A 27,116-nucleotide genomic window follows, 5' to 3' on the forward strand; every position below is an offset into this window, starting at 1 on the left:
CATGTAAAATTTTACCTTCTATCTCAATTCGTTCGACAGATAGCGTTGTAAAAATAAATTTTCGAAATTCTGGAATGCAAAATTCTGATTCAATTCCTTTTAAAAATATATTATTTATTTCCATATACGTATATTTGTGTTAAATTAAATAAATTATTTATAAAATTAATTAAAAACTATCGTATCGAGATATACATTTTTAAGGAATGACAGACAGTGTCAATAAATTACACATGAAATACAAAAATTCAACGGAGATGTTGCGCTTAATTTCGACTAGTCATATTTCTATAGAAAACAAAAAACACAAATTGAGAAGCAGAACCCTAGTCCTAGTCCTTTGTGTGATCGGCAATCCAATCCAAATATTCCGAGACGCGGGTGTATACACCAGGATAACCAGGTTCACCACATTTATTGCCAAAGGAAACAACGCCCAATTGCAGCCAGCGTGAGTCATAGCGCATCATGAGTGGACCACCGGAATCACCCTGTAAATACATATACAATTAGTCACATTTATTCAAATTTATTCTGCCAGATTCTTACCTGACATGCATCCACACCACCATCTGAGTAGCCGGCACACAGGAAGTTTTCATTAATCGGTTGGAAATAGGAACGATCACAATCTTCATTTCGCCAAATGGGTAATTCAGCTTGACGCTGGGATGTTGATTCTTTGCCGCCATAATAGGTGGTACCCCATCCCACCACGGTACCTCTACGACCGGGCAATCGATCTTTCGGTGGCATGCGACCAGCTCGTGGCAAACATACAGGGATAACATATTTGGATTTGCGGACCGGTTTGTCTAGCACCAAAATGGCAATATCGTTATAGAATCCAATACGAGAGAATCTAAAAAAAATAAATTTAAAAATATTTTAAAATACCATAAAAAATAATAAAACCATAAACCGATAAAATATAATACAATCATCGTACTGACGTAAACAATGGTAAAAGTAGTTTGTGAATCTTTTATAACATAATATATAGTTCCGAGACCTATAGTGAAATTTGGTGTTAAATATATCCTCTTTTAACAGTTTTTGTTAACAACAAATTTTTATATCAACTCGAAAGAGGCCAAATTAGTTACATTATTCACCAGAATTTTTCAAAAATACTTATAGCTGCACGTCTGCGAGTAGCTCCTACATAACGGTTTCATTCAAACGGTATTTTTCGAGGATTTTTTTTTTTTTGAAATTGTTCTAGGTCCTGCAGAATGGTGGAAGGTATTAATAGTTCGGCCCGGCCGAACTTAGCTGCTTTTTTACTTGTTTTAATATGTTTTCTTGAGTACATTTTCTCTACTCACATTTTCGGTGGTACTGCACATTTCAGCATTGAAAGCCTGATTGGTTCTCAATCACAAAATAAAACAAACCCATTAAGAAAGTAGACCAGGGAGATATATCTCCATTGGAATTTCAGATTTCAACTAGAAGTAAAAAATATATTTCTAACAAGTGTATACCCTCAGCCTTTGCAGGTTTATTGCAATATATTTTGACTAACATTATAATTATTGAAAATGTTGACCTTTAAGGAGAGGATACCGAAGGAGTGGACCAATATTATCCACTTCTCATCTGAACCGACTACTTCCTTCATATTATATATCTCATATAATATAAAAGATGTAAGTGATAATTTTTGAAAAATATTGAAATATACGTGAGATACTAGATATAGTGGACCAAAGTGTTCCACTTCATCTAATGCTGATTAAAATACTGGGATGTGGAGTATTTAAAAAGAATAAGACATCTATATATTTTATTGCAATAATGGTTAATCCAAAATTCAGGCTTTTGTTAGTACGAGAAAACGTGGATCCAATTCTACCACCTTAGATTATTTAAATATATTTTGACTTCTGCTATGATTATTCAAATGTTTGACCCTCTATGGAGTAGGTTGCGAAAGAATGTGATAATTTTTATAAAATGTTGAAATAAGCGTGAGGTACGATACAGATACAATCGAACATTTATATCAAATTTTATACGAAATCATAAATTCCATATTCATCTCAGGTTTCGGGTTGAGTGAAATAGTTAGATATAGGAAGTTGAAAAGAATCGCTGACTTGTTTTGCAAGTTATGACAAACAAAAGTGTTGAAAATTGTGACCCTTTGTGGGTAAGGTACCAGAAGGGCTTCTCAGATATATATCATCTTCACAACAGATCTTGTATTAGCAAAAATGTTTGTATGTATGAAATTTGGAGAGAGTTGGATGCTTATTTCGCTTTCTTTGAGCGTTATTATTTTGAACCCTATATGGGGCAGGTAACAAAAGAAATGGTCCGATCTCTACAATCTTTATAACGGATCTTGTGTTGATGGAAATATTGAGGTGTACCATGTCTGGAATGGAATCGGATGTTGATTTCGCTTTTTATGAACTTCATGGATATTTAAAATTTTGAGTGTTTGTGGGGAGGTAGCAGAAGGAGTGGGCCGTCTTATTTCCAGATCTTGGGTTCATAAAAATAGTAGGATGTGTGGAATTTGAAGACAATCGGACTCTCACATCATATTTTTTTAAGAGTTATACTAATTCAAAATTTTGACCCTTTGTGGGAGAGGCACTTGATGGAGTGGACCAATATTATCCATTTTGGCACGAGTCCTAGAACTGACGCAAATATTGGGATTTGCAAAATTAGATCAGAATTAGATTATTGCTTCCCTTTCTGTGCAGAAATTTTTTTTTATACCCTCAGCCATATGGCTACAGAGGGTATATATCATTTGATACGGTCAAAACGTGCCTAGTCGAAATAACGGTTTAAGACCCTAGGTCTCTTTGGACCAAATCCGTTTCAGGACATTTGGAGTCGATCTAGCGATGTCCGTCCGTCCGTCCGTCCGTCCGTCCGTCTGTCTGTCTGGCTGGTGCGCACGACAACTCTCGAAGGGAGTACCCGATTTGGTCCAAACTTTGTACAACGTAATATTTTTGTCAAACTTAGATCGAGTTCGGAGATGGGCAATATCGGTACACTCCTTCTGGTACCTCCCCCACAAAAGGTCGAAATTTTCAAAAAATATATTTTCTACACAGAAAGAGAAATGATGATCCGATTTTGCTCCAACTTTGCAAATCCTAATATTTTTTTCAGTGCTAGGTCAAGTGCTCTCCTCCCCAACAAAGGGTCAAAAAATTTTTTTTTTCAAACATACAAAAATTTTTCCTAACACAAGATTTGTATATATCTTCGAACCCCTTCTGGCACCTCACCCACATAGTGTCACAATTTTCAATAATTTTATCTGTTTTTATGATTTAGCATAAAATACGAAATGGACAATATTGACCCATTCCTTCGGAACCTGCTGCATAGAGGGTCAAACGTTTGAATAATCGTAATACTAGCCAAAATATATTTAAATAATCTAACGTAGGCTGAGGGTATATATCTGTCGGCAATACCGACTGATACTTTTTAACTTGTTTTTTTTTGCAAATTTCGACCATTTGTTGGGGAGTTACCAGAGGGAGTGGACCGATTTTGGCCATCTTAACACCAGACCTTGGGTTGATACAAATATTAGGAGGTGTGAAATTTGAAGAGAATCGGACTCCTACATCACATTTTATGAGAGTTGTAATTATTCAAAATTTTGACCATTTGTGTAGGAGGTACTTGATGGATTGGACCGATATTGTCCATTTTCACACCTGACCTAGCACTGACGCAAATATTAGGATATGCAAAGTTGGAGTAAAATCGGATCACCCTTTTTCTTTTTGTGCAAAAAATATATTTTTTTGAAAATTTCGACCTTTTGTGGGGGAGGTACCAGAAGGAGTGGACCGAAATCGTCCATCTCCGAACTCGATCTAAGCGGATAATCCCTTCGTGAGTTATCGTGCGCACCAGCCAGCCAGACAGACGGATCGACGAACATCACCAGATCGAATCCAAATGTCCTGAAACGGATTTGCTCCAAAGAGACCTAGGGTCTAAAACCGTTATATCGATGATGCACGTTTTGTCCGCATCAAATTATATATACCCTCTCTAGCTATATGGCTGAAAATTGCAATTGCAACGGACACCAAAAATAGACATCTTAGACCCCACAAAGTATAAATTCGTGATCAGCATAAGATTCTATGTCCGTCTGTGGAAATAGCTCTAACTTCCGAACAAATTGAAGTAGGTTCATGAAATTTTGTTGAGATGCATTTTAGGTCCCATATAGGTTCACATTTTGATATAGGACCCTTATAACTGTACCGCCAGATTTAAGGTGTTTTGGCTGTTTAAATTGATAGTTTATGTTCCCCTTTATTTAAAAAACATCTTTGAAAAGAACTGTCCATATAAATCCCAGTTTAGGTACAGTCTCCACATGTCTGTACCCTGTAATTTTGTATTTTGATGATTTGTCCATATAAATCCCAGTTTAGGTAAAGATCCCACATAACTCTATCCCGATATTGGGTATTCTTATGATTTGTGTCACATTTCTCACCAGAATTCTGTCAAATGTGGTATTTAGAGTTCATAATGGATTCTATCTCCACTGACAGAAAATTGTCTTTATTGGTCCACGTCGTCGTATAACACCCGTGACGTTATATCTACGTCCCAAATTCGATTATTCAACGATTTTAGCAACATTTTTCAACAGAATTATCTCAAACTTGGTATTTGGAGTTCGTAATTTGCCGGCAGATAATTGTTTATATATGTTCATGTTTTTTTATAAATCTGATGGTCGGAATTTTTAATTTTTTTCAAAAGACTTTTTACATTTTGCAAGTTCCTTCCAAGTTGTGGAGGGTATCGAAGGTTCGACCGCTGAACTAAGATGTTTTAGATGGAGGCTATATTAATTCCGTTTATAACACTTCAAAACTGTATCTCCAGATATTCGATATCTTTATAATTTTAACCGCACTTTGTACAAAATTCATTTCCGATTCTGAATTTGAAGTTTGGGTACTACTTCCTATGACAGAGAATTTCCTATACAGACCCATATCTCTGTCTTAGGACCGCCATATGACACTACAGCTTAAACTTATCTCAAAGCTTCTGTTACCTTTCATGAGCTCGAACTTCCTTAACGCCAAACGTTACTGGAGCTGAGGGTTCGGCATCTGTGGAAAGATCGATGTCTCCCAGGCGTACAGTGAATTGTCGTGCAGCAAATCTGAAAAAATTAAATGTTTTTTACTCTCACTCTCTCATCGAACGTAAATTCTCTTTTTTTAATACTCACGGTTTCTGTCGTGAATCTCTGGTACAATGTGCAGCTGTTAGGATATAACGTGAACCGATTAAAGAACCGCCACACCAAAACTCTGTACGCTTCGGGCCATGTAAGAAAATCGCCGCCATCCAAGGCCATTGACCATTCGGTGACTCGACACCGCCCACAATACGTCCCGTGGAATATTCTTGTTGGCCACAATCTTCTGGATCAACAATGTTGTTGTTGGCCAATAGCTCCAGATCATTTGAATCCAAAGGATTGGCAGTGGTGGTCGTTGTTGTTGTGCTAGGTTTACTCTGAGGCCTCAATATTAAATTGGTAGATGATGGGCGCTGTGGACGTTTGGTGGTGGTCGTCGTTGTGGGAGCTTTCGTTGTCAATTTAAGTGGCCTTTGTGTGGTCAGCACTGTTGAAGTTTCGGGCAGTGGACAACATACACCGGGAACGAAGAGACTCTTAAAACACAACGATTCCCGAAGACTGCTCAAATTCAAAAGCAATGCCGGACAACTGCTGAGATCTTCACAACGTCCAGGGCGACCACTGGGTGTTTTGCACCGATTTTCCACATCTTTACCTGTTTCCCGTTCATCGTTGTACTCGTCCTCCTGTTGTACAGTGGGCAAAGTGGTGGTTCTCACAGCGACAGGCCGTAGGGTGGTGGGAAGTTTTGTCAGAGTTGAAGTCGAATTTACAGCCGAGTCTCCACTTGGTTTCTTGGTCTTGTTCTTATTCTTCTTCTTCTTGCGCTTCTTTTTCACTTCCTTGTTTTCAACAAACATGGGTTTGTTAATGGGTTCCTCCTGGCCTATCCTCTTGTCGGCCACGTGCACAGATGATGAGCTTTTCACCGAATCTATGCTGTTTTCCAAGGTGGAACCGGAAAACAGTTTTGCCGAATTGTTGTTTTCACTTAAAGTTCTTTCAGTGGTTGGTGTCGTTGTTGTGGTAGTAGTCGTTGTTGTCGCCGAGGTAGGTGTGGCTGTAATGCCAGTAGATCCTGGAGTACTACTACTACTATCCTGACCTCCTCGTGTCATATCTACCAACAAATGTCCCACTGTATTCAAGGCGCCCAACGTTTCCGAGATGCGATGAAATGCTGATGGTGAAAGGAGACGTGGCAATGATTCATCACTACCACTGTTTTCACCCGCACTGGATGAACTTGTGTTCTCCTCACTTTCGTCATAGTACTCTGCAGAACCCTCTTCCTCGTCGTCTTCATCAAAGAAGTCACCACTTTCACTGGCACTACTATCCGACTCTGATCGTGAATCGGCCGCCGCCACCGCCGCTATTTTCAAATCCTTGCCACGCCCCGTCCGTATCGCATAGGCCGGCGCCGAGAGTGGTCTAGAAAACGGTGAATCCGATTGAGACTGGAAAAAGGACGCTGCCTTAAAAGTAGTTATGAATCGAGACTTGTTTGTTATGTTGTGATGGAGTACCACTGATTGAGTCAATACTTACATTGGTCGTTGGTCAAATGTCGCGGCTCATAATTCTCGTCATCGTCCACGGCCGAGGTCCGGTGTACTATTATGGCGGATAGTAGACCTGGAAATGAGAAAAAAAGGGTTTTGTTAGAAAAATAATCAAAACAATTGTGATTAGAAAGGAAAATGATTTGTTTTAGAAATAAAACAAGCCTATGTTTGGGAAGGTACCAGAAGAAAGGGTCCGATCTCTACCATCTTTATAACAGATCTTGTGTTGATGAAAATATTAAGATGTACCAAGTCTGAATGGAATCGGATTTTAATTATCGTTTTATGAGCTTTATGGATATTCAAATTTTTGACCCTTTGCGGGGGAGGTACCAGAGGGAGTGGACCGATATATTCCATCTTCGCACCAGACCTTAATAAAAATATTGTGATGTGTGAAATTTGAAGACAATCGGACTATTACATCACATTTTATAATAGTTATAATTATTCAAAAATTTGACCCTTTGTGGGGGAGGTACTTGATGGAGTAGACCTATGTTGTTTATTTTCGTTCTTTACCTAGAACTGATGCAAATATTAGGATTCGCAAAGTTGGAGCAAAATTGGATTATCCTTTCTCTATCTGTGCAGCTACACATTTATTTGAAAATGTCGACGTTTGTAGGGGAGGTACCAGAAGGAGTGGACCGATATTGTCCATCTCCGAACTCCATCTAAGTTTGATAATAATATTACGATGCGCCAAGTTTGACCAAATCGTATACTCCTACGAAAGTTATCGTACGATCCAGCCAGACGAACAGACATCGCTAGATCGACTCCAAATATCCTGAAACGAATTTGATCCAAAGTGACCTAGGATCTAAAACTGTTATTTCGATGAGGCGCGTTTTTGGCCGCATAAAATGATATGTATCCTCTATAGCCATATGGCTGAGGGCATAAAAAGTAAAAAAGCTGCGGCGCGGTCGAACTTTTAATATCCTCCACCATTTTGAAGGATTCCAAAAAATCCGTCGAAAAATACAACTTAAAGGAAACACGTTAATTGTGGGCTATATGAAGTCGTGCATAGGCTGTAGTAACCGAACGAACTTTAAATACGAAATTTGAAACAATTCCAATTAAAAATGTCTCTAATGTCATCAAAATACCAAATATAGGGGGGTGCCATTATATGTGCGCTATATAAAAAAGTAGACCTACATAGACAATTTTCCGTCATAGGTGCAAGTACCCATTACAAGCTTCAAATACGAAATTGGAAGCGATTCTGGTGTTCTTAAAATCATCATAATACCGAATATCAGGAGGTATCGTTATATGGGGGCTATACGAAGATGTGGACCTGTATACGCAATTCTTCGTTATAGGCTAACTTTAAATACGAAATCCAAATATTGAAAATGAGGGGAGGGGCTATACGATATAGTGGACTTGTAAAGAAAATTCTCTTCTAGGGGGTAAAGTACTCAGAAGGAACTCATTGTGTAGAATTTCAGACAATGCGATTGAAAAATTCGGCAGTTCACCACTTTCGACCATGCGAAGCAACTCTTTAGCTTTTTTGAGTCTATTTTCTTCCTGTTTTTTCTGATGTTGGTGTTTTTTCCGTCGACTTCATTGACGTCGGTCTACGCTACCAGTATCACGGTAACGAGCGAGACACAAAAAAATTATTCACATTTAAATGCTGGTGTGGTGCTCTAACGATAGCCACTTGTGGTTTTCCAGCCAAATATAAAGAAATCACACTATCACGCTTGAATTCCATCACGAATAACTTTTTTTCTGGAAAATTCTCACCAAAATGCTTTTGTACGCTTGTAAACAATATAATGAGCTGTCTCTGGAATAATTTTAACAGCTGTCGGACGAGTGGCTTAGAAATTACAGCAACAGGCTGGTCCGCACGATAACTCTCGAAGGGAGTATCCGATTTGATCCAAACTTTGTACATCGTAATATTATTGCCAAACTTAGATCGAGTTTGGAGATGAGCATTATCGGTCTACTCCTTCTGGTACCTCCCCCACAAAATGTCAACATTTTCAAAGAAAATAATTTACTGCACAGAAAGAGAAAAGTTAATCCGATTTTGTTCCAATTTTGCAAATCCTAATACATGCATCAGTGCTACGTCAGATGCAAAAAATGGACAATATCGGTCCACTTCATCAAGTACCTTCCCCACAAATGGTCAAAATCTAGAATAAGTATAACTCTTATAAAATGTGGTATAATAGTCCGATTGTCTTAAAATTACACACATCATAATATTTTTATTAATCCAATTCTGGTGTAAAGATGGTATATATTCGTTCACTCCTTTTGGTACCTCCCCCAATAAGGGCGAAAATTTGGAATATTCATGAATCTCATAAAACATGAAATTAACAACCGATTCCATTTCAATCAATTTTCGATTCCATTCAGATTTGGTACATCTCAATATTTACATCAACACAAAATCTTTTATAAAGATGGCAAAGTTCTGACCATTTCTTCTGGTACCTCCCCCACATAGGGTTCATTTTGAAAAGCAAAGCGCTCAAAGAAAGCGAAATTAGCATCCAACTCTCTTCAAAATTTCACACATTCAAATATTTTTGCTAACACAAGATCTGTTGTGAAAATTATATACATCTGCCAAACCCTTCTGGTACCTCACCCACAAAGGGTCACAATTTCCAATACTTATATCTGACATAACTTGAGAAACAAGACGGCGATTCTATACAACTTTCTGCATCTAAATATTTCTCTTAACCAGAAATCTGATATGAATATGTAATTTATCGGAATTTGTGATTTCGCATACAATACATCCAATGTTCGATTTCCTTCAAATTTGCGCATACCAATATTTTTATCTGTATTAGATGAAGTGTAGAAACGGAATACTTCGGTCCGCTATATCTGTTACCTCACGTAGTAGCCGATATAGTTCAAATCTGATACGTTGTAATATTTATATCAGTCTTTGGTCAGATACGAATTGGTCAATATAGGTCAATAATCATAACTCAAGGCGGGGGTATACATCTGTCGGCAAAACCGACTTACTTGTTATTTTCAGTTTTCGTACTTTCTGGGCAGAGTAGTTTCCTAAGAGCGAATTACTCACTCCTACCTTTTACAAGGTTATGTAAATGTGGTCTAGGCATAATAACGGATCTCAAAAATCTTGGTTTCAAAAGCCGAAACTAAATACGTCGGCCTATCAGATTTTCCTTGCAATTACATGACAGAAAATCCAATTGTTTACCCAAAAAATGCATTCAATATTCTGTCATCTTTAGGATTTCTGTTTTTCTTTTTCGGTGTCTACTATCTGCATAATTAAGAGCAGCTGAACCTGAAATTATCGCGCATCTTGTTCGTTTAATTGCAGACCATTAAATTCAACTTCAATACCCAAAACAAAAAAAGCAGAAATAATAAAAACAAATTTCCATCACATCGCCATTATCATCTGCACAATTTCGGTGAAAGTGACAAAAATTCCATGCCACAAACCAAAACAATAACGACAACAACAACAACAACAAACTTAATGACTTCATTTTGGATCATTGTTTTATTTTCATCTTTTTCTGCTTCAGATATGCTGGCTGCTTCAACTGTCTTCCTTAAAAGACGCCAGCCACACTTGAAGATGGCTGGTGGGGGTAGATAATTCCACGAACATGTAAACCATTTTCATATAAATGAGTTCAAATTAAAATAAATGGGCAACCTTTCATCTGCACTCCTCCAAAAATAAAAACAAAGCCAAAGAAACCAAAATCAAAAAACCCATCTGACCTTGAATCCATTTCAGGTGAACAAATAAATATCCACTTAAATGAGTGAATGCCTGGCCTGGCAGCCAGCATGCATGCTTTTGAGGGCTATCTTCTTGACACACTTCGCTGCCACATACCGATGAGTATCTCATGTCTGTCTGTCTGTCTGACTGACTGGCTGGCTGTCTTAATGTCCATAAAAACACACTCACGTCAAGAAACAAAAAAAAAACAGTTTAAGCCCTTTTTGGTTGGCATTTTGCCAATAATGATGGGTTGGCCAGTGTGTTCGAATGCCTTAACTGTTATATCATAATGAACTCGCCCAATTCGTGGAATATGTAAAACTAACAAAAACAACTACAACAACAACCTCCATACACATTCATTAAATGAAAACATTGCCTTCTCAACGTCAGAAATATTAACCCGATCATGCACCTCCCAGCTCACCCCACCCCACCCCACCGCAACTAAAGCAAAGTCAGGAAAAAACGCATTAAAAACATGTTAAAAAAATAAACAAACCCAAAATGAATTGAACTTTAATGAAGAAATGCCAACAAATGCGATCGCAAAGCGATTTTAATGTCTGTTTGTACTTTACAGTAGCCTGCCGTCTAATTAGAATCATTTTGAAAAAAAAGTTCGGCCGGCCCGAAATTTTAATATCTTCCACCTTTGGTTAAAGAAAACATTTTTACAAAAAAAATATCTGAAATCAAACATGTTCCACTTTAAACTACACATAACAGTAAGGCCGTATGGATAATGCTGTTTTCAAACAGCCATAAAGTGGCTGAGGCCGTTGTATGGAGGCCATACCAAAGCGGGAACCTTCACAGACAATTTTATACTTCAAGTATTGTCATCTACAAAAATCTTCTTGAATACCAAATTTGAAACAATTTCATGGGCCAATTTGACTAGAATTATCACAATACTGAATATCCGAAGGTACCATCATGTTGGAACTATACGAAAACGTGCACCTATATATACTATTTTCCGCCACAGGGGCTACGAACTACAAATACCAATTTTTGGACAAATCCAAGAAAAAATGTGGCAAATATCATCAAAATACCGGGAGGTATTGTTATATGGTCCGCCACCGGAGCTAGAACATATTACGAACTACAAATACAATTTCTTAGACAAATCCGTAGAAAATTTTGGAAAAATCATCAGACATAGATATTCAATGTTCTGCCACCGGAGCTTGAACTCATTAAGAACTACAAATAACAAATTCACATACAAATCAGTGGAAAAATTATGGCAAAATGGTTATGTGGGGGCCATACGAAAACATGGACGGATATGTCATATTCAATGCCAACCATCCTAGACATGTGATTTCAACAGACAGACGGACATCGTTAAATCGACTTAGAATTTTATGCTGATCATGAATATATATACTTTATGGGGTCTACGACGAATATTTAGGGATGTTACTAACGGAATGACAAAGTTAATATACAGGGTGAGATGAAAAAACTGCAACCAACTTCAGACTGCTGTCATTTCTAAGCCACTTGTCCGACAGCTGTTAACATTATTCCACTGACAGCTCATTATAAAGTTTACAAGCGTACAAAAGCATTTTGGTGAGAATTTTCCAGAAGAAAAGTTATTCGTGATGGAATTGGAGCGTGATAGTGTGATTTCTTTATATTTGTCTTTAAAACCACATGTGGCTATCGTCAGGGCACTCCAGCATTAAAATGTGAATAGATTTTTTTTGTGTCTCGTATCATCACTCGTTACCGTGACACTGGTAGCGTAGCCTGGCGTCAAGAAAAAGGTCGGAAGAAAACAGCAACATCAGCAGAAATGTTTCGAAAAGTAAAGAAACGACTTGATCGAAACCCGCTTCGCAGTGGCCGAAAAATGGCTCGTGAGCTGAACATATCGCAATATTAAATTCGGCAAATATTGAAAAAATGTGCTCGGGGTAAAGTGCAAGAACTTACACCGCAACAGAAAAGACCTGAAGAGTTGCTTCGCTTGGCCGAAAGTGGTGAACAGCCGAATTTGGTTTTTTCCGATAAGAAAAAAATTCGTTGTTCAGCAGTTTGTAAACAAACAAAATGGTCGTGTTTACTTGCGAAAGAGGCCAGCTGAAAATGTGCACCTTCGGTTGGCCACCAGAACTCAAGCGCCGGCCATGGTGATGGTGTGGGCCGCCACAACTCGAATTAATCGACTGTGACATCAGAATAAATGCCGAATATGATCCCGAAAATATTCTGGAGGGTGTATTAAAGCTTTAGGCAGGGAAACATTTTGGCCACAGACCTTGGACATTCCAACAGACTTAGAAAGGCCATAATTCGTGCCAAAGGTGAGCAATTCGAACAAATCTATACTTTTTCTAAAATTGAATGCTATTTCCCACATTTTTTTGCTTTCATTCAATAACATTTAAAAAAAATGTAAAAATATGGCGTTTGACTTTGTTGCAATTTTTTTGTCTCACCCTGTATAGGTTTTGGTATAGCTCCCATATAGCGGTACCTAAATTCGGTATTTTGATGATTTTTGGGATATTATTCACCGTAAGTGATTTAAATTTCGTATTTCCAGTTCGTTATTGCTACTACAGTCTGTGATAGAAAATTGACTATGCGGGTCAGTTCGAAACGGGTACTACAGCCAGTGACGGCAGGTCCAGGTATTCGTATAGCCCCTATATTCGATATTTTGATTTTTTGTGACATAATTGACTGGCATTTTTTCAAGTATCGTATTTGTATATTATAATGGTCTTGCCTATGCAGGTCCACGTCTTAGTATCAATATAACTGAAAATCCTGATATTTTAAGATTTTTAACAGTATTTTTCAACGATTTTTTTGTGTGGTATGGAGATAGAATATATCGGTCCTCTCTTTCTGGCACCTCCCCCACAAAGTGTCAACATTTTGAATATCCATGAAGCTCATAAAAATTCTATTCAGCATCATACATCTCAATATTTCCTTGAACACAATATATGTTATAAAGATGGTAGAGATCGGACCATTTTTTGCGGTACCTACCCCACAAAGGAACAATGTTTTGAATAACCAAAACGGTCATAAAATCCGAAATAAGTATTTAGTTCTCTTCAAATTTCACTCATGCCATTATTTTTACTGGATGTGAAGATAGGATCTACTCCTTCCAGTGCCGCTCCCACAAAGGCTCAAAATTTTGAATTTCCATGAAGCTTATAAAAAGCGAAATTAACATTCGATTCCATTCTAGACTTGGTACATCTTAATTTTTCCATCAACACAAGATCTGTTATAAAGATGGTAGAGATCGGACCATTTCTTCTGGTACGTCCCCCACAAAAGGTTAAAGTTTTGAATAACCAAAACGCTCAAAGAAAGCGAAATAAGCATCCAATTCTCCTCTAATTTCACTCATACAAACATTGCTGCTAATTCAAAATCTGTTGTGAAGATGATATATATCTGCGGACCCCACTTGGTACCTCACCCACAATTTTCAATATGTTGTCTGTCATAACTTGCGAAACAAGTCAGCGTTTCTTGCAATATCTAAGTATTTCTCTCGACCAGAAATCTGAGATGAATATGGAATTTATGATATAAATTTATATATAAAGCGAAGGAAGTAGTCGATATAGTCCAAACCTGGCTTGTTCTAATGGAAGAGATTAAACAAACTTTACTCCATGAAAATTCTCCACCATCTACATTTTATTGTCCGAATACTGTACTGCATGAGTCAAGCCCATTTTGTATTTCAGTCATGTCTTACGTGGGTAAATATTACGCAAAATACAACCAAGCATCGTGTTCAAAATATTGTCAGTCATTCATTCGCCCGCCCGACCATAGGAAAGCAAATGAAGTGTGTACATAAATATTTACTTTTTAACGATTCGTAAAAATTGGTTTTTGAAAATTGTTTCATATTTTGCACTGCAATACTGGGTACCCAATCGACCAACCGATCAATGTCCATTTAAACATCCATTTCAATATTTTCTTATCGATATGCAGGCATGCAGCTTTTTTACAAATAAACATTGAAAATGGAGCAATTAGCACCAGCTGTTCAAATTATCATTAATCAAATAAAATAATGTTTGAATAACTGATTTGAAAATGTCGTAATATTTTTAAAATTTCACAGCTCTAGAAGAGGGGGGTATTACTCAATATGAGATAAGATAAGATATTGTTGGGGGGAAACTATAAAACATATTTAGACAATTATAGATCCTTTTTATACCGTCAGCCATATGGCTAGAGAGGGTATATATATCATTTGATACGGCCAAAACGTATCATCGAAATAACGGTTTTAGACCCTAGGTCTCTTTGCACCAAATCCGTTTCAGGCCATTTGGAATCGATCTGGCGATGTTCGTCCGTCTGTCTGTTTGACTGGTGTGCACGATAACTCTCGAAGGGAGTACTCAAACTTGGTACATCGTAATATTATTGTCAAACCTAGATCGAATTCGGAGATGGGAAATATTGGTCCACTTCTTATGGTACCTCACCCACAAAATGTCAATATTTTCAAAAAAAAAAATTACTGCACAGAAAATAATTTACTGCCCCCACAAAGGGTCAAACATGTGCAGATTTGTTTGACCCTTTGTGGGGAAGGTACCAGAAGGAATGGTCCGAGAAGGAATGTGAGAGTCATCCCAACCATCATATGGTGGATACAACTCCCCCATCAGGCGTGTCAGAAAGGACATACACGATCTGGAGAGGGAGGTCCAACGCTATAAGAGAGAACCTCTAGATCAAGAAGCCTATCGGGCAAGTCTGAGTGGCATTCATATTGACGCAGTCGCGGATGAAATTAGCAGTTACAGAATGAATGCCGTCCTCGGAGTCCGCCCGTCCATTACAGGTGAAAAACGCCAGCTGCCTAGACAAACCAGAGATGGTGTAGTCGTCTCAATTCGTATTGGACACGAATTGAGGAAGATGTGCCTGACGTCTGCCCGACATGTGATACAGGCCCGCACAATACGCTGCACCTCTTTAATTGCACAGCTAAACCTACCCAATACACTCCAGAAGATCTCTGGCTACAGCCCGTTTATGTAGCTGAATTTTTAAACCTGGAGCTTGAACCAGATTAGCAGAATGCAAACACTTACATGTACTACAACAACAGCAAAGGGTCAAAGTTTTGAATGACCAAAACGATCATAACGATCATCTGGTTCTTTTCAAATTACACGCATCACAATATTTTCATTAACCCAAGGTTTGGTGTGATAATGGGATATATCGGTGCACTTCTTCTGCTATCTCCCTCACAAAGGATCAACATTTTCAGCATAAAACGCGAAATTAACGATTTCGATTTCCGATTCCATTCAGACTTGGTACATCTCAATATTTTCATCAACACAATATCAGTTAAAAAGATGGTTCTTCTAGTACCTCCCCCACATGAGGTTCAAGATTTTTGAAAAACAAATCGCTCGAAGAAGAAGTCTCTCTCTCCCTCTCTCTCATCATTTTTCAAAAAATTGCATATAACTCATTGTCCCATTCTGGCAAGTTGTAATATTTATATCGGTCTTAAGTCAACAATTTGAACAATCATAACTCAAGGTAAGGGGTATACATCTGCCGGACTGATACTATTTTACTTGTTTTTACCTGAATTCGAAGCCTTGAAAATGTATCCGACATAGGTGTTTGGTCTTGAACTAAACTATCTTTTTCATAATCATATTCCTCTTAATTCCTCGCTCAACATCATATTACCATGATTAAACAACCGATTATTATTATTTTTGGGACCATAACCTTGAATTACAAGCTTTGAAAACATTAATACCAATTGACCTTCTCCCAACATCCGTACGTCAAAAAATATTTCAAAACATTTCCATAATTGCTAACAAAATTCCTTTATAATCAACTACGGCACAGCTAATACCCGCCTGGCCAAGGAAAGACTGAAAAAAAGCGAAAGTGAAAAGTCTTCGGGGAGATGACGATATCACGATGCGGAAATAAATGCCAAGGAAATCTCAATTTGCAAACTTCCAACATCAGGCGAACAATACTAAACGCTGCCACAGCAAAACTTCATGCCAACCAACCCAGCAACCAACCAGCCAGCCATACAAGTTGCAACATCCACAGGTATGCATGGAAAACCTCATCCAACAACAGCAACCAAGTCTGTCTACATCTTTATGACTGTAAAAGTAAACTCTTTCTTGTCGTTGTTGTTGCTGTTATTGTTGCTGTCTTAAAATAGCTACTGGAATTATTACATAACTTGGGGATTAACTGAATACCGAAGTAATCCAACGTCATTGAAAATAATAAAAAAATAAAAATAAACTGGAAGTTTCAAGTCTCAGCTGCTGACAAACAAAACAACAACAACAATCGAATTATTTAAGTTTACTCATGCGATTATCTGGTCGAAATATTTGTTTGTCTGTTTCGGTACGGCCAATGCGAACAGCTGATATCATCTGTGTCGAATGGCGCTAAGAAACAAAAAAACCTGGAATTACTTGTATTTCCTAATACACCTCACGATAAAGCGGAATATTTCTTTTTTTTTGTAATTTTCGTTGTTAGCCACACTTGAAAAAACCAGAGATTCATTCGAAAAATGTTGTCGATGGTCAGGCACACACTTATTGGTGGGTAGATACACCTATGAGTCATTCATATAGCAAGCCTTTATTTATTTATTTTTTTTTTTTCAAATTGAATAATCACTTCAAATGAGTGTAGTAGTTTCAACATTTCATGTATCATTTTTTGGGGATAGTCGTACGTTTACAGTTTATCGGATTTAGTAAACCCAATAGATTTAAATTGCCAATTCCGTTGGATATATATCAAACTAGAAAGTGCCCGCTACTTCGTCAACGCCAAGCCCATCTTAAAATCGTAGGTTCGTGGTAGCCCAACATTTCGTGTTAGGCTTTTTTATGTCACCCAACCATACCAAGGAGGGTATCTTCAATTTGTCATTCCGTTTGCAACACCTCGAAATAATCGTCGGAGACCCCAAAAAGTATATATCTTCCTGATAAGAATAAAACTATATATGTAGATAGAGCGATGTCCGTCTGACTCTCTGTTGAAATCATAATAGAGTCCACGTTATTTAATCTAGAGCTTTGAAATTTCGCACAGAGGTCTACATTATATGCAGTCTGGTTGGTATTGAAATTGTTATATGGGGGCTATACATAAACGTGGACCCATGTACCACGTACCCATATAACAGTATCTCCAGATTTTGGGTATTTTAAAGGTTTCTGTCACAATTTCCAACCAAATCAGCAGAAACTTTCATTTGTGGTTCTTGGTAGAACTCTTCTCTCCCCGCAAAAAATATTCGCTACAGATCCAATAATTGGTAGAGCACCCATATAACGAATTCTGCCGATTTTCTGTATTTTGAAGGTTTCTGCCACAAGTTCAAACCAAATTAGCTTTGACAACTAGGGTACTCGGTAGGTCTGCTCTCTCCTTGCGAAAATCTTCGATAGAAGTCCACTAATTGGTATAGCACCCATATAACGGTACCTCTCTTTATTGGGTATTTTAAAAGTTTATGCCACAATTTCCAACCAAATTAACTGAAACTTAACGATTGGGGTTCCAGTAGATCTCTACTCTCCCTGCAAGAAATATTCACTACAGGTCCACTAATTGGTATAGCCTCCATATAACAGTTACTTCCGATTTCGGTATTTTGAAGGTTTCTGCCACAATTTAAAAACCAACTCAGCTGAAACATTACATTTGGGATTCTTTAAAGGTTTGTTCTCTCCTGACGAAAGATGTTCGACTTAGGTCCACTGATTGGTATAGCCTCCATATAACGGAACATCCCTTTATTAGGTATTTTGATGCTATTAGCGACATTATTCACCGGAATTATTTAAAATTTCGTATTTGAAGTTCAGAATCGGTACTACAGCCTATGCCAAAAATTATTTATGCAAGACCATGTCTTTGGTTTTCATTTGAGTGGTATTTATCGGCGGATTTTTTTTTTTTTTTGAAAATTTTCATGTACCACCCGATGGTGGAGGGTATAAAAAGTTTGCGCCGACAGAACTTAATGCTCTCTCAACTTGTACTAAAAATGTACAATTTGTTAATTTTGACATACGTTGTACTAAATTTTAAGACTTTCAAGGATTTTTCATTTTTCGGAAAGAATAATAGGAAAATATTTACCTTTTTCACCAAGAATTCTTCAAAATCTGTCATTTTGAAGTTACTGAGAAGGATATTAGTGAAACCATTGTACAATGGACCCACATCCAATTTGCCTATAAACCAACAGTGGCCTCCATTTCAAATTTCATAATATCAGCTCTGTAATTTTCCCCCATTACCAAATTGTGTATCATTTAGTACATTTATAGTACGCTTATCGAAAAAAAATGTTTCCCAACCATAGACACCTACAGTGACATCCACATCAAATTGCAGAATTTCAACTCCAATAACAAATTTAATTTAATTTAGTACTTTTCGTACAATAATAGTATACATTTCGAAAACCACCTCGATAACTCAATCGCAGATACCAAAAAAGACATCGATATCAAATTGCGGTATTCCAGCCAAATCCCTTCACCCAATATCTAATTTAGTACCAATTAATACTTTTTGTACAGGTTTGGTACATATTTCCAAAACCACCTCGATATCTCGATCGCAGATACCAAAAACACCTCAATGTCAAATTTCGGTATTCCAGACATATAGCTTCACCCAATTTACCACCACTTATTACTTTTGGCACAATTATAGCACATATTTCCAAAATCAACTCCATATCTTATTCCCAGATAGCAACAAATGCCTCAAGGTCAAATTTCGGTATCCTAGCCGTATCCCTCCACCCAATACCCAATTTAGCACCACTTAGTACTTTTCGTGCAATTATAGTACGAATTTCCAAAACCACAGCGATATCTCAATCCCAGATACCAAAAAACACGTCAATGTCAAATTTCGGTATCCTAGCCGTATCCCTTCACCCAATACCCAATTTAGTACCACTTAGTACTATTCGTGCAATTATGGTACATATTTTCAAGACCACCTCGAATTTCGGGATCCCAGCCTTATCCCTTCAGACAATATCCAATTTACTGTCACTTAGTACTTTTCGAGAAGTTATAGTACACATTTCCTCGATATTTTAATTTGGGATTGCAGTCTTATCCATCCACCTAATTCTCCATATAATACCACTTAGTACAAATATAGGACGCATTACCAAACCTCCGAAAATCTCTCTGAATTTGAAATTTCGATATTTTATTTTTATCCCTTTACCCAATAATAAATATAGTACCATTTAGTACTTTTCGTACAATTATAGTTCACATTTTCAAAGCCCTTTCCATATGTTCAGGCTACACATGAACTACGACTCTAAATATCAAATTTGAGATTTCAAGCACTATCCCTTCACCCTATACCAAATTGTAGTAAATACAGTACTATTTAGTACTATTCGTGCACTTTAAGTACATATTTCCAAAACCACCACTTTATCACAAACCTTCCTTTAGCAGATACCCAAACCCAAAGTTTAAAAATTCACGCTTCATCCGTTCACCATAAACCAAACTGTTACACATTTAGTACAGTTCGCACACTTAGTACATATTTCTGAAACCACCTCCATATGTCAAGGCTGCACATGAACAATGACCCAAATACCACATTTCAGATTTCAAGCACTATCTGTTCACCCAATACATAATTGTACCAAATATTATTTAGTACTTTTTTTATTTTTTTTTTATCACAAACCTACCCATAAAAATTTTCAGTTTCATCCGTTTACCAAACTGTTCCAAATTTAATACAGTTAGCACACTTAGTACACATTTCCATAACCACCTTAAATTATCAAACATACTTTCCAACCTATTTTACAAATTTAGTAGCATTTTAGAAGTTTTCGTAACCTTTAAGTTCGAGTTTCCAAAAAACCTTGGGTACATCTATCCTGCATTCCATCAGTTATTAGCTCTATCTGTTTACATAATGCCAAATGGTAAAATTTTACAAATTTAGTACCATTTTAGAACTTTTCGTAACCTTAAAGTTCGAATATCCAAAGACCCTTCCGTACATTTATCTTGCACTCCATCAGTGACTTTCATTCCAAATTTCAGAAATTGAGTTCATTCCGTTTGTCCAATACAAAGCATTAAATTTTCAGTACTTTTCGTGCCCTTTTAGTGCGAATTTCCAAAAACCCAGCCTGTGCAAAAAATTAAGATTCTAGCTTTCTACCAGTAAAATCCAGCTACTCACTGTAAAATAACTGTCAACTTTTCTCTCTTGACTCGCTCTCTTTCACTTTCGAGAAAACGAAATAAAATTGGGTAACACTCGTCAGATATGGAGTAAACGGACACACTTATAGTTTAGCGCACAACTGTTAATGTTTTCAAATAAAAACTGAAAACCTTTTTTCCCCAAACGATTTATGGCATTACTGCCGAAGTTTCGCCGGATAGACAAAAATGTTTGACTTGTGCGTTATGGCAAGATAACATCGGTATTTAGTTACAACACATTTAGTCACATCTCGTGCCTCTTTTTTATGTAAATTTAAATGATGTCATTAGTCATAGGGTAAGTGTGCCTAAGTTCGGCATGTCCCAGTAGTCGGCACTTTTCATTTTTAAGCCCAAATAAATGAAACTATTATAAATAAATGTATTTTGTTTACTTCAAACATATTGTCAGCTATCTTTGTGTACAATTTCGCTAAGAAAAGATGATTTATTCTAATAAAAATTAAATTTTTGTCTGTGAAGGTCCTCAACAATCCATATTCTTTAGAAAAGTACAATAAAGACGTCGAATCAGTTTAACTAAACAAAAATATTATATTTTAATGAATTAATTTATTATTATTATTAATTATTCTTATAAAAAAATTGGTATGCCGACTGTTGGAACATGCCATACCGCCAATTGGCAAGTGGTGCCGACTACTGGCAAAAAAGCATTGTTTTAATAAAACTACAAATTTATGAAATTTAATAAAAAGTTATTAAAACTTTATTTATTACTGCAAAAACTATACAAAATTTCAAATCTGAATAAATTAACTTTGTAATAATTGAAAAGTTCCACTCAGAATGGTGAGCGATTAAAAACCCGAAAATCCTAAAAGTGCCGACTACTGGTACACTTACCCTATCAGGAAGTAGATGATAATACATGATGTAGGAGCGCAAAGAAAATCCACTAGGCTGCAGAATCATGAGCATCACCTCCTCATTTCGGTAACATTTAAAAAACTAAAAAAAGGCATTGTTGTTGCCATTCTTGTCACCATTTACATACCTTTTACATTTTTTCATTGTCTTCTTTTATTTATCAAAAAAAAATATTTTTATTTTCGTTACTCGATTTGAATATAAAGCAACAACATCGGCAGCAAAAAACTGAGCATAAAACTGTCGTCTTATTGTGCGGTTGTAACTCTCAGTTTTTTGTCTGAATTTTGTTGTTTTTGATTTTGATTTTCACTTTCTTTTCACCACCATCACCACACCACACACTGTGGAACCAGTTTTGGCAGATTATTATTTTTATAAGTAAACATTTCGTTTAAATATAATACAAATGATAAAAAATAATAATAATAATAACAATAATTGTGGCATCGAGTGTTTTTTTTTTTTCCTTTCAAATTACAACATTGGAGTTTACATCAGATTTTATCAAATAATGGAGAAAATTGAATAGTTTTCAAAATACAATACACTTGTTGCCGCATAACTAATTAAATGTTATTGATTTGTCAAAAGTTATAAAAGGCTTTTAAGAAAGCCTAAATGGAAATATGGAGCTACACGTGCGCACTCTGAAGTTAACCATTAGTTACGGATGTAGTGTAAAATTTCCATGACTCGAAATGTAAATTTATAATTCTTTATGGTGGCGTTAACCCTAAAATCAAACAGATAGAAGGCTTTTAATAAATGGTTTTGTTAGAACGGGTGCCTTACATTCTGAGTGTGGCGAGTCTTAATCAAGAATATAAAAATGAAACCGATTGCCGGATTTTGATAACAAAGTATATATATTCTTGATCAGCGTAAAATTCTAAGAAGGCCTCGACCTGTCCGTCCGTCCCTCTGTTGTAATCAAGCTAGAGCCAAAACAAACAAAGATAGGAGGCTAAAATTTTGCACAGTCTTTTGTCTGCAGGCAGGTCAAGTTCGAAGATTGTATTTAGAATTCCTAATAGGAACTACAGTTCCTATTACAGAAAATTGTTTTTGCAGGTCCAGGTCTTCGTATAGCCCCGATATAACGATACCTCCCTATATTCGGTATTTTGGTGATTTTAGCTACATTATTCCCCGAAATTTTTATTCATGTTTCGTATTTAAATTGAAATGGCTTATGACAAAATGTTGCCTATTCAGGTCCAAGTCAGGTACTTGTAAGATTTTAACAGAATTTTTAACGGATTTTATTTATTTATTTACTTATTATGTTATTTTATTTTTTAATCAAACCTTCATGCATCGTACTAAATTTTCTGACAAATCTGATCCGATCTTGACAAAATTTTAAACACTTATTTCTGAGCTGCATCCGATATCTGGTACTAAGGATTATTGTTATGAAGTGCATATTACGCATGTGAGGGACTTTAACACCAAGTTTGATAAAACGTATATATGGCAGCTTTAGCTACATCTGAACCGATGTTTACCAAATTTGATGTACTTACTTCGAGACTGAATTCGGTCGGATGTACCAAAATACAGGTCATTTGGAATGATATTGGCCATTTGGTGCACAATCAAACTAAAAACAGTTGAAGATATATATGGAAGCTATATCTAAATTGGAATCGATTCTCATCAATTTCAATAGGGTTCGTCCTTGGGTCAAACAAATATTGTTTGGAAAATTTCAAATAAATGTGACCTGCATTTTGTTCACAAAAATACATGGACGGACGGACAGACGGACTGACATGCATAAATCGACTCAGAAAATGATTCTATAAAAATCCTCAAAAGTAACTATGGGTCCTTTTTAGTATCCTTTGGTACATCTATCCTGCACTCCATCAGTGACTCTCATTCCACATTTCTAGCTCATTTCGTTTGTCCAATACAAAGTATTAAATTTTTAGTACATTTAAGTACTTTTCATATCCCTTCCATACCAATATCCAAAAACCCAGCCTTATCACACCAAGACTGACCCTCGTGCAAAATTTCAAGATTCTTGCTTCAGCCGTTTCGTCTGGGCCTTGATTCTCGATAGATTATAAAATCTATTCTTTGGTCAAAATATAGGAATATACTATTTTTGTAGAACATGCACCATGTTAGCATTACGCGAATTTTGTTTCCACTTTTCTATTGAGTTGTAATTAAAAGCTGGATATTTATTTCAAATGTCTTTCAAAATAACTAACATTAAGACTGAAGACATAAATTTGTCGAAATTGAAGACATATCCAACAGACATATTTATTCTTTTTAATGTAACTATTTCTACCCAACATCAGCTGTATCCTGTGAGAGCGAGATTACTAGATTTTAGGAATGTTTTTATGTTTGTTTGTAATTTATGGACTTGAAAACCGCTGAACAGATTTTCCTGAAAATTTCCAAGTATACTACAACATCGTCTGGAAGTAACATAGGCTATAGGTACCTCCCAAAAGTTTTTTACAGTGTCCAAATTTGGTATGTGGAAAGGAATTTGGAACAAAAATAGATTTGCCAAACTGTATTGAAATCGGTTCAAATTTGGATATAGCTCTCATATATATTTTTGGCCGATTTCACATATTTGATGCACCAAACACGATACGTATGTCTGATTCCAATGAAATTCGGCATGAGTGACTAAATTTGGATAAAAAATAAATTTGCTAAATTATATTGAAATCGGTACAAATTTGGATATAGCTCCCATATATATTTTCGGCCGATTTTACATATTTGATACACCCAACGCGATAAGTATGTCCGATTCCAATAAAATTCAGAAAGAGAGACGAAATTTGGTACAAATGTCAATTATATTGAAATCGGTCGTGGGTTGGGTACCAACAAATATTCGTATAAAAAATCTTCAGTTCATATAAAATCAAAAGGGGTATCGAAGCGCACCGGGTTCAGTTAGAATATATATTAAAGAATATTACATTGCTTTTTAAACGCCATTGTAGTGGTGTTAACTATCACATATAGCCCCATTTGGTTTGTCTGACATTGGATGCATTATTTCGTTGTCAAAACATCTTGGCATGGAACACTCTAGCCCATACTCTATACAACTTCGTCTCCTTAATTATCATATGAGTTTCTGTGAGTTGATCATGGCCTTCTCTTAACCAGATTATTTTGATAGAAAAATCTCTTATTTTATATGTAAAATTATGTATATGTTATTTTCCACCAAAAACAAGTCATTAATCTATTATATGAATCATTTCACTCGAATCGATGAATATAAGTTTTATTTTTTTTTTCTTCAATTTCCAAACTGGTTCAAACGTTCGACGAAACACTGTTATGTTCGTGTCTTAAGTCTTTTGATTTATTTCTGTTGTGGCCCCCATTTAACGATGTTTGACCTTAAGAAAACAACTCTGTGATGACAACTGGAAATAATTACCAACCAAATAATTATTACACAATACAATCCACAAAATTGTATTGAACAAAAAAAAACAGAAGAAGTGACGAGTTGTAAATAAATGAAAAAAAAAAATAAAATAAAAATAATAAAAAACCGCAAATTAAATAAACCTTAATATGCGTATTGGGGTCACAACACATTAACAGATACTTCAGATTGTCTGCAATCTCACGGCGATGCCCCACTTTAACCACAGAAAATAGTGAAGTGGAGATAAATCCAAAAAAGCAAAAAAAAAAAAAAACAACAAAAACTAATCAAAACGAATTCAATGAAACGAGGGATAGGGGAAAAAGGCGACAAGAAACAAATTTTACGCACAACAAGCGATGAGCAGAAATGCAAATTTCACAAGTGTTACGAAAAAAGCAACTCAAACAAAGGCAGCAATAAATAATGTGATAAAAAATAAAATAAAATAAAAAATAAAAGAAAAAATGTGAAACTTACCCAAACTAATGAGAAATGCAGTTAAACGCATTTTGTGCACTTGGTTGGCAGTCAAATATCCAAGGGATGAAATGTAAGTTTATATTTCAGCGTAACAGTCTTCCAGAAGCATTTGCCAGGAAACGGAAGTAAAATTATCTCTGGTTTGTTTTATCGGTTTCAAATTCCAAAATCTTTCGTTGTTGTTATAGTTTTTATTTTTTTTTTTCTTTTCTTTCTACCACAGATTATTTAACACAATTTTAATGAAGAAAAAAAACAAAAGATGACGAAGACGAAGAAGGGCCGCTACGAACCAAATAATGGACGGACAAAAGCTTCGATATGCCAGTTTATGGCTGACTAAAGTCAGCGTCAACTCTGAGCAATCGACTAAAGCAAACAATGAAAATGAAAGTGTTGGACGATTTTTTTCTGAATGCTTCTTATTATTGTTTTTTGTTGTTGCTTCTGTTATCTTCGTATTTCAATGGCTGGCTGGTTAAACGTCAGGCAGTCAGTCACTCACAGCTTTAACTACCAATTACCAATTTGTTAGCAATTTTTACTCTCGCCACTATTTTTTTTTTATAAAAAAAAAATAAATTTAATTATTTAGTTGTCGGACGTTTTTTTTCACTTTTCTGCACAGCGTTAATGGCTCTTGTTTTGTCGTTTTTCTTAAATGACTTTAATCTCAAAAGTAAACATTAAACACAAATTTACACAACTCAAAATTTTGTTGCTGTTGTTGTCATATTTTGCAATAATTTGTTTTAATTTTTTGTTATTTATTTTCTTATTTAATAATTTCACTTTTTCGGGCCACTTTACCAATTCGACGTCGTGCTACGTAAATTGCAACAAATTATTATTGGCGTTATGTCTCAATTTGTTGTTTTGTGGATTCAAAAATTCAATTTCGATTCAAGTCTTGCCAACGAAACCTTCCGCTATTCCTTCCGTAATCGTGCCAAGCACGTCTGTGACTGTTTCATAGTTTTCAATTTTAGTTTTGGCATCAGCTGCGTTCGGTGTAAAAAACAAAGTTTTGCGTGGTTAAGTAAAGCACAACTTCGTTGAAGTCGCAGCGCTCAAGTTGTCGCTGAAGCAACAACAACAACAAGAGCTGCCAAGAGAAACGTCCCAATAAAATAGCTTTAACACAATATTGATATGCTGCGGGGTACACTGAAAGAAAACTTCGTCAAGTTGAATCAATCTTATGCTGAATATCATGGACAAGACAAAACGGTCTTGGGTGACAGTCGATACTTAATTACATTTTCATTGCAGATGATTTAATCGGTTTCCTTTAGCCTAAGGGCGACATTTCTTTCAAGTTAAATAGTATCAGTCAGTTTGATCGACTACTTCCTCCCCTTTATTTGAGATGGTACATATTTTTTTGGAAAATTTTAACTCCTGTTAAAATACATTTTTATTTTATGACTCTTGTCTTATTTACAATTTTGGACCCTTGGAGGAGGTA

General features: G+C 36.2%; 1 protein-coding gene across 1 annotated transcript; it reads right to left on the bottom strand.

Moving 5' to 3' along the window:
• Positions 1 to 133: 133 nt before the first annotated feature.
• On the bottom strand, positions 134 to 26,630 carry LOC101890093 (proclotting enzyme). The gene is made up of 6 exons (XM_059122833.1): positions 25,646 to 26,630; positions 6,722 to 6,808; positions 5,255 to 6,644; positions 5,075 to 5,185; positions 550 to 862; positions 134 to 491 (listed from the first exon to the last, which is right to left on the bottom strand). Exons 1-6 carry the CDS (start codon positions 25,674 to 25,676, stop codon positions 333 to 335), a joined length of 2,091 nt encoding a protein of 696 aa, XP_058978816.1. The 5' UTR covers positions 25,677 to 26,630; the 3' UTR covers positions 134 to 332.
• Positions 26,631 to 27,116: the final 486 nt, after the last annotated feature.

Source organism: Musca domestica, unplaced genomic scaffold (assembly GCF_030504385.1).
Source record: "Musca domestica strain aabys unplaced genomic scaffold, Musca_domestica.polishedcontigs.V.1.1 21, whole genome shotgun sequence".
Classification (NCBI taxonomy): domain Eukaryota; kingdom Metazoa; phylum Arthropoda; class Insecta; order Diptera; family Muscidae; genus Musca; species Musca domestica.

Coding starts and splice junctions, on each gene's coding strand:
- LOC101890093 (XM_059122833.1), bottom strand. CDS start 25,676: ATGCGTTTAACTGCATTTCTCATTAGTTTGG. Junction 5,186..5,254: donor AGAGATTCACGACAGAAACC/GTGAGTATTAAA, acceptor TAATTTTTTCAG/ATTTGCTGCACGACAATTCA. Junction 863..5,074: donor GAAGTTCGAGCTCATGAAAG/GTAACAGAAGCT, acceptor TATTTTTTTTAG/ATTCTCTCGTATTGGATTCT.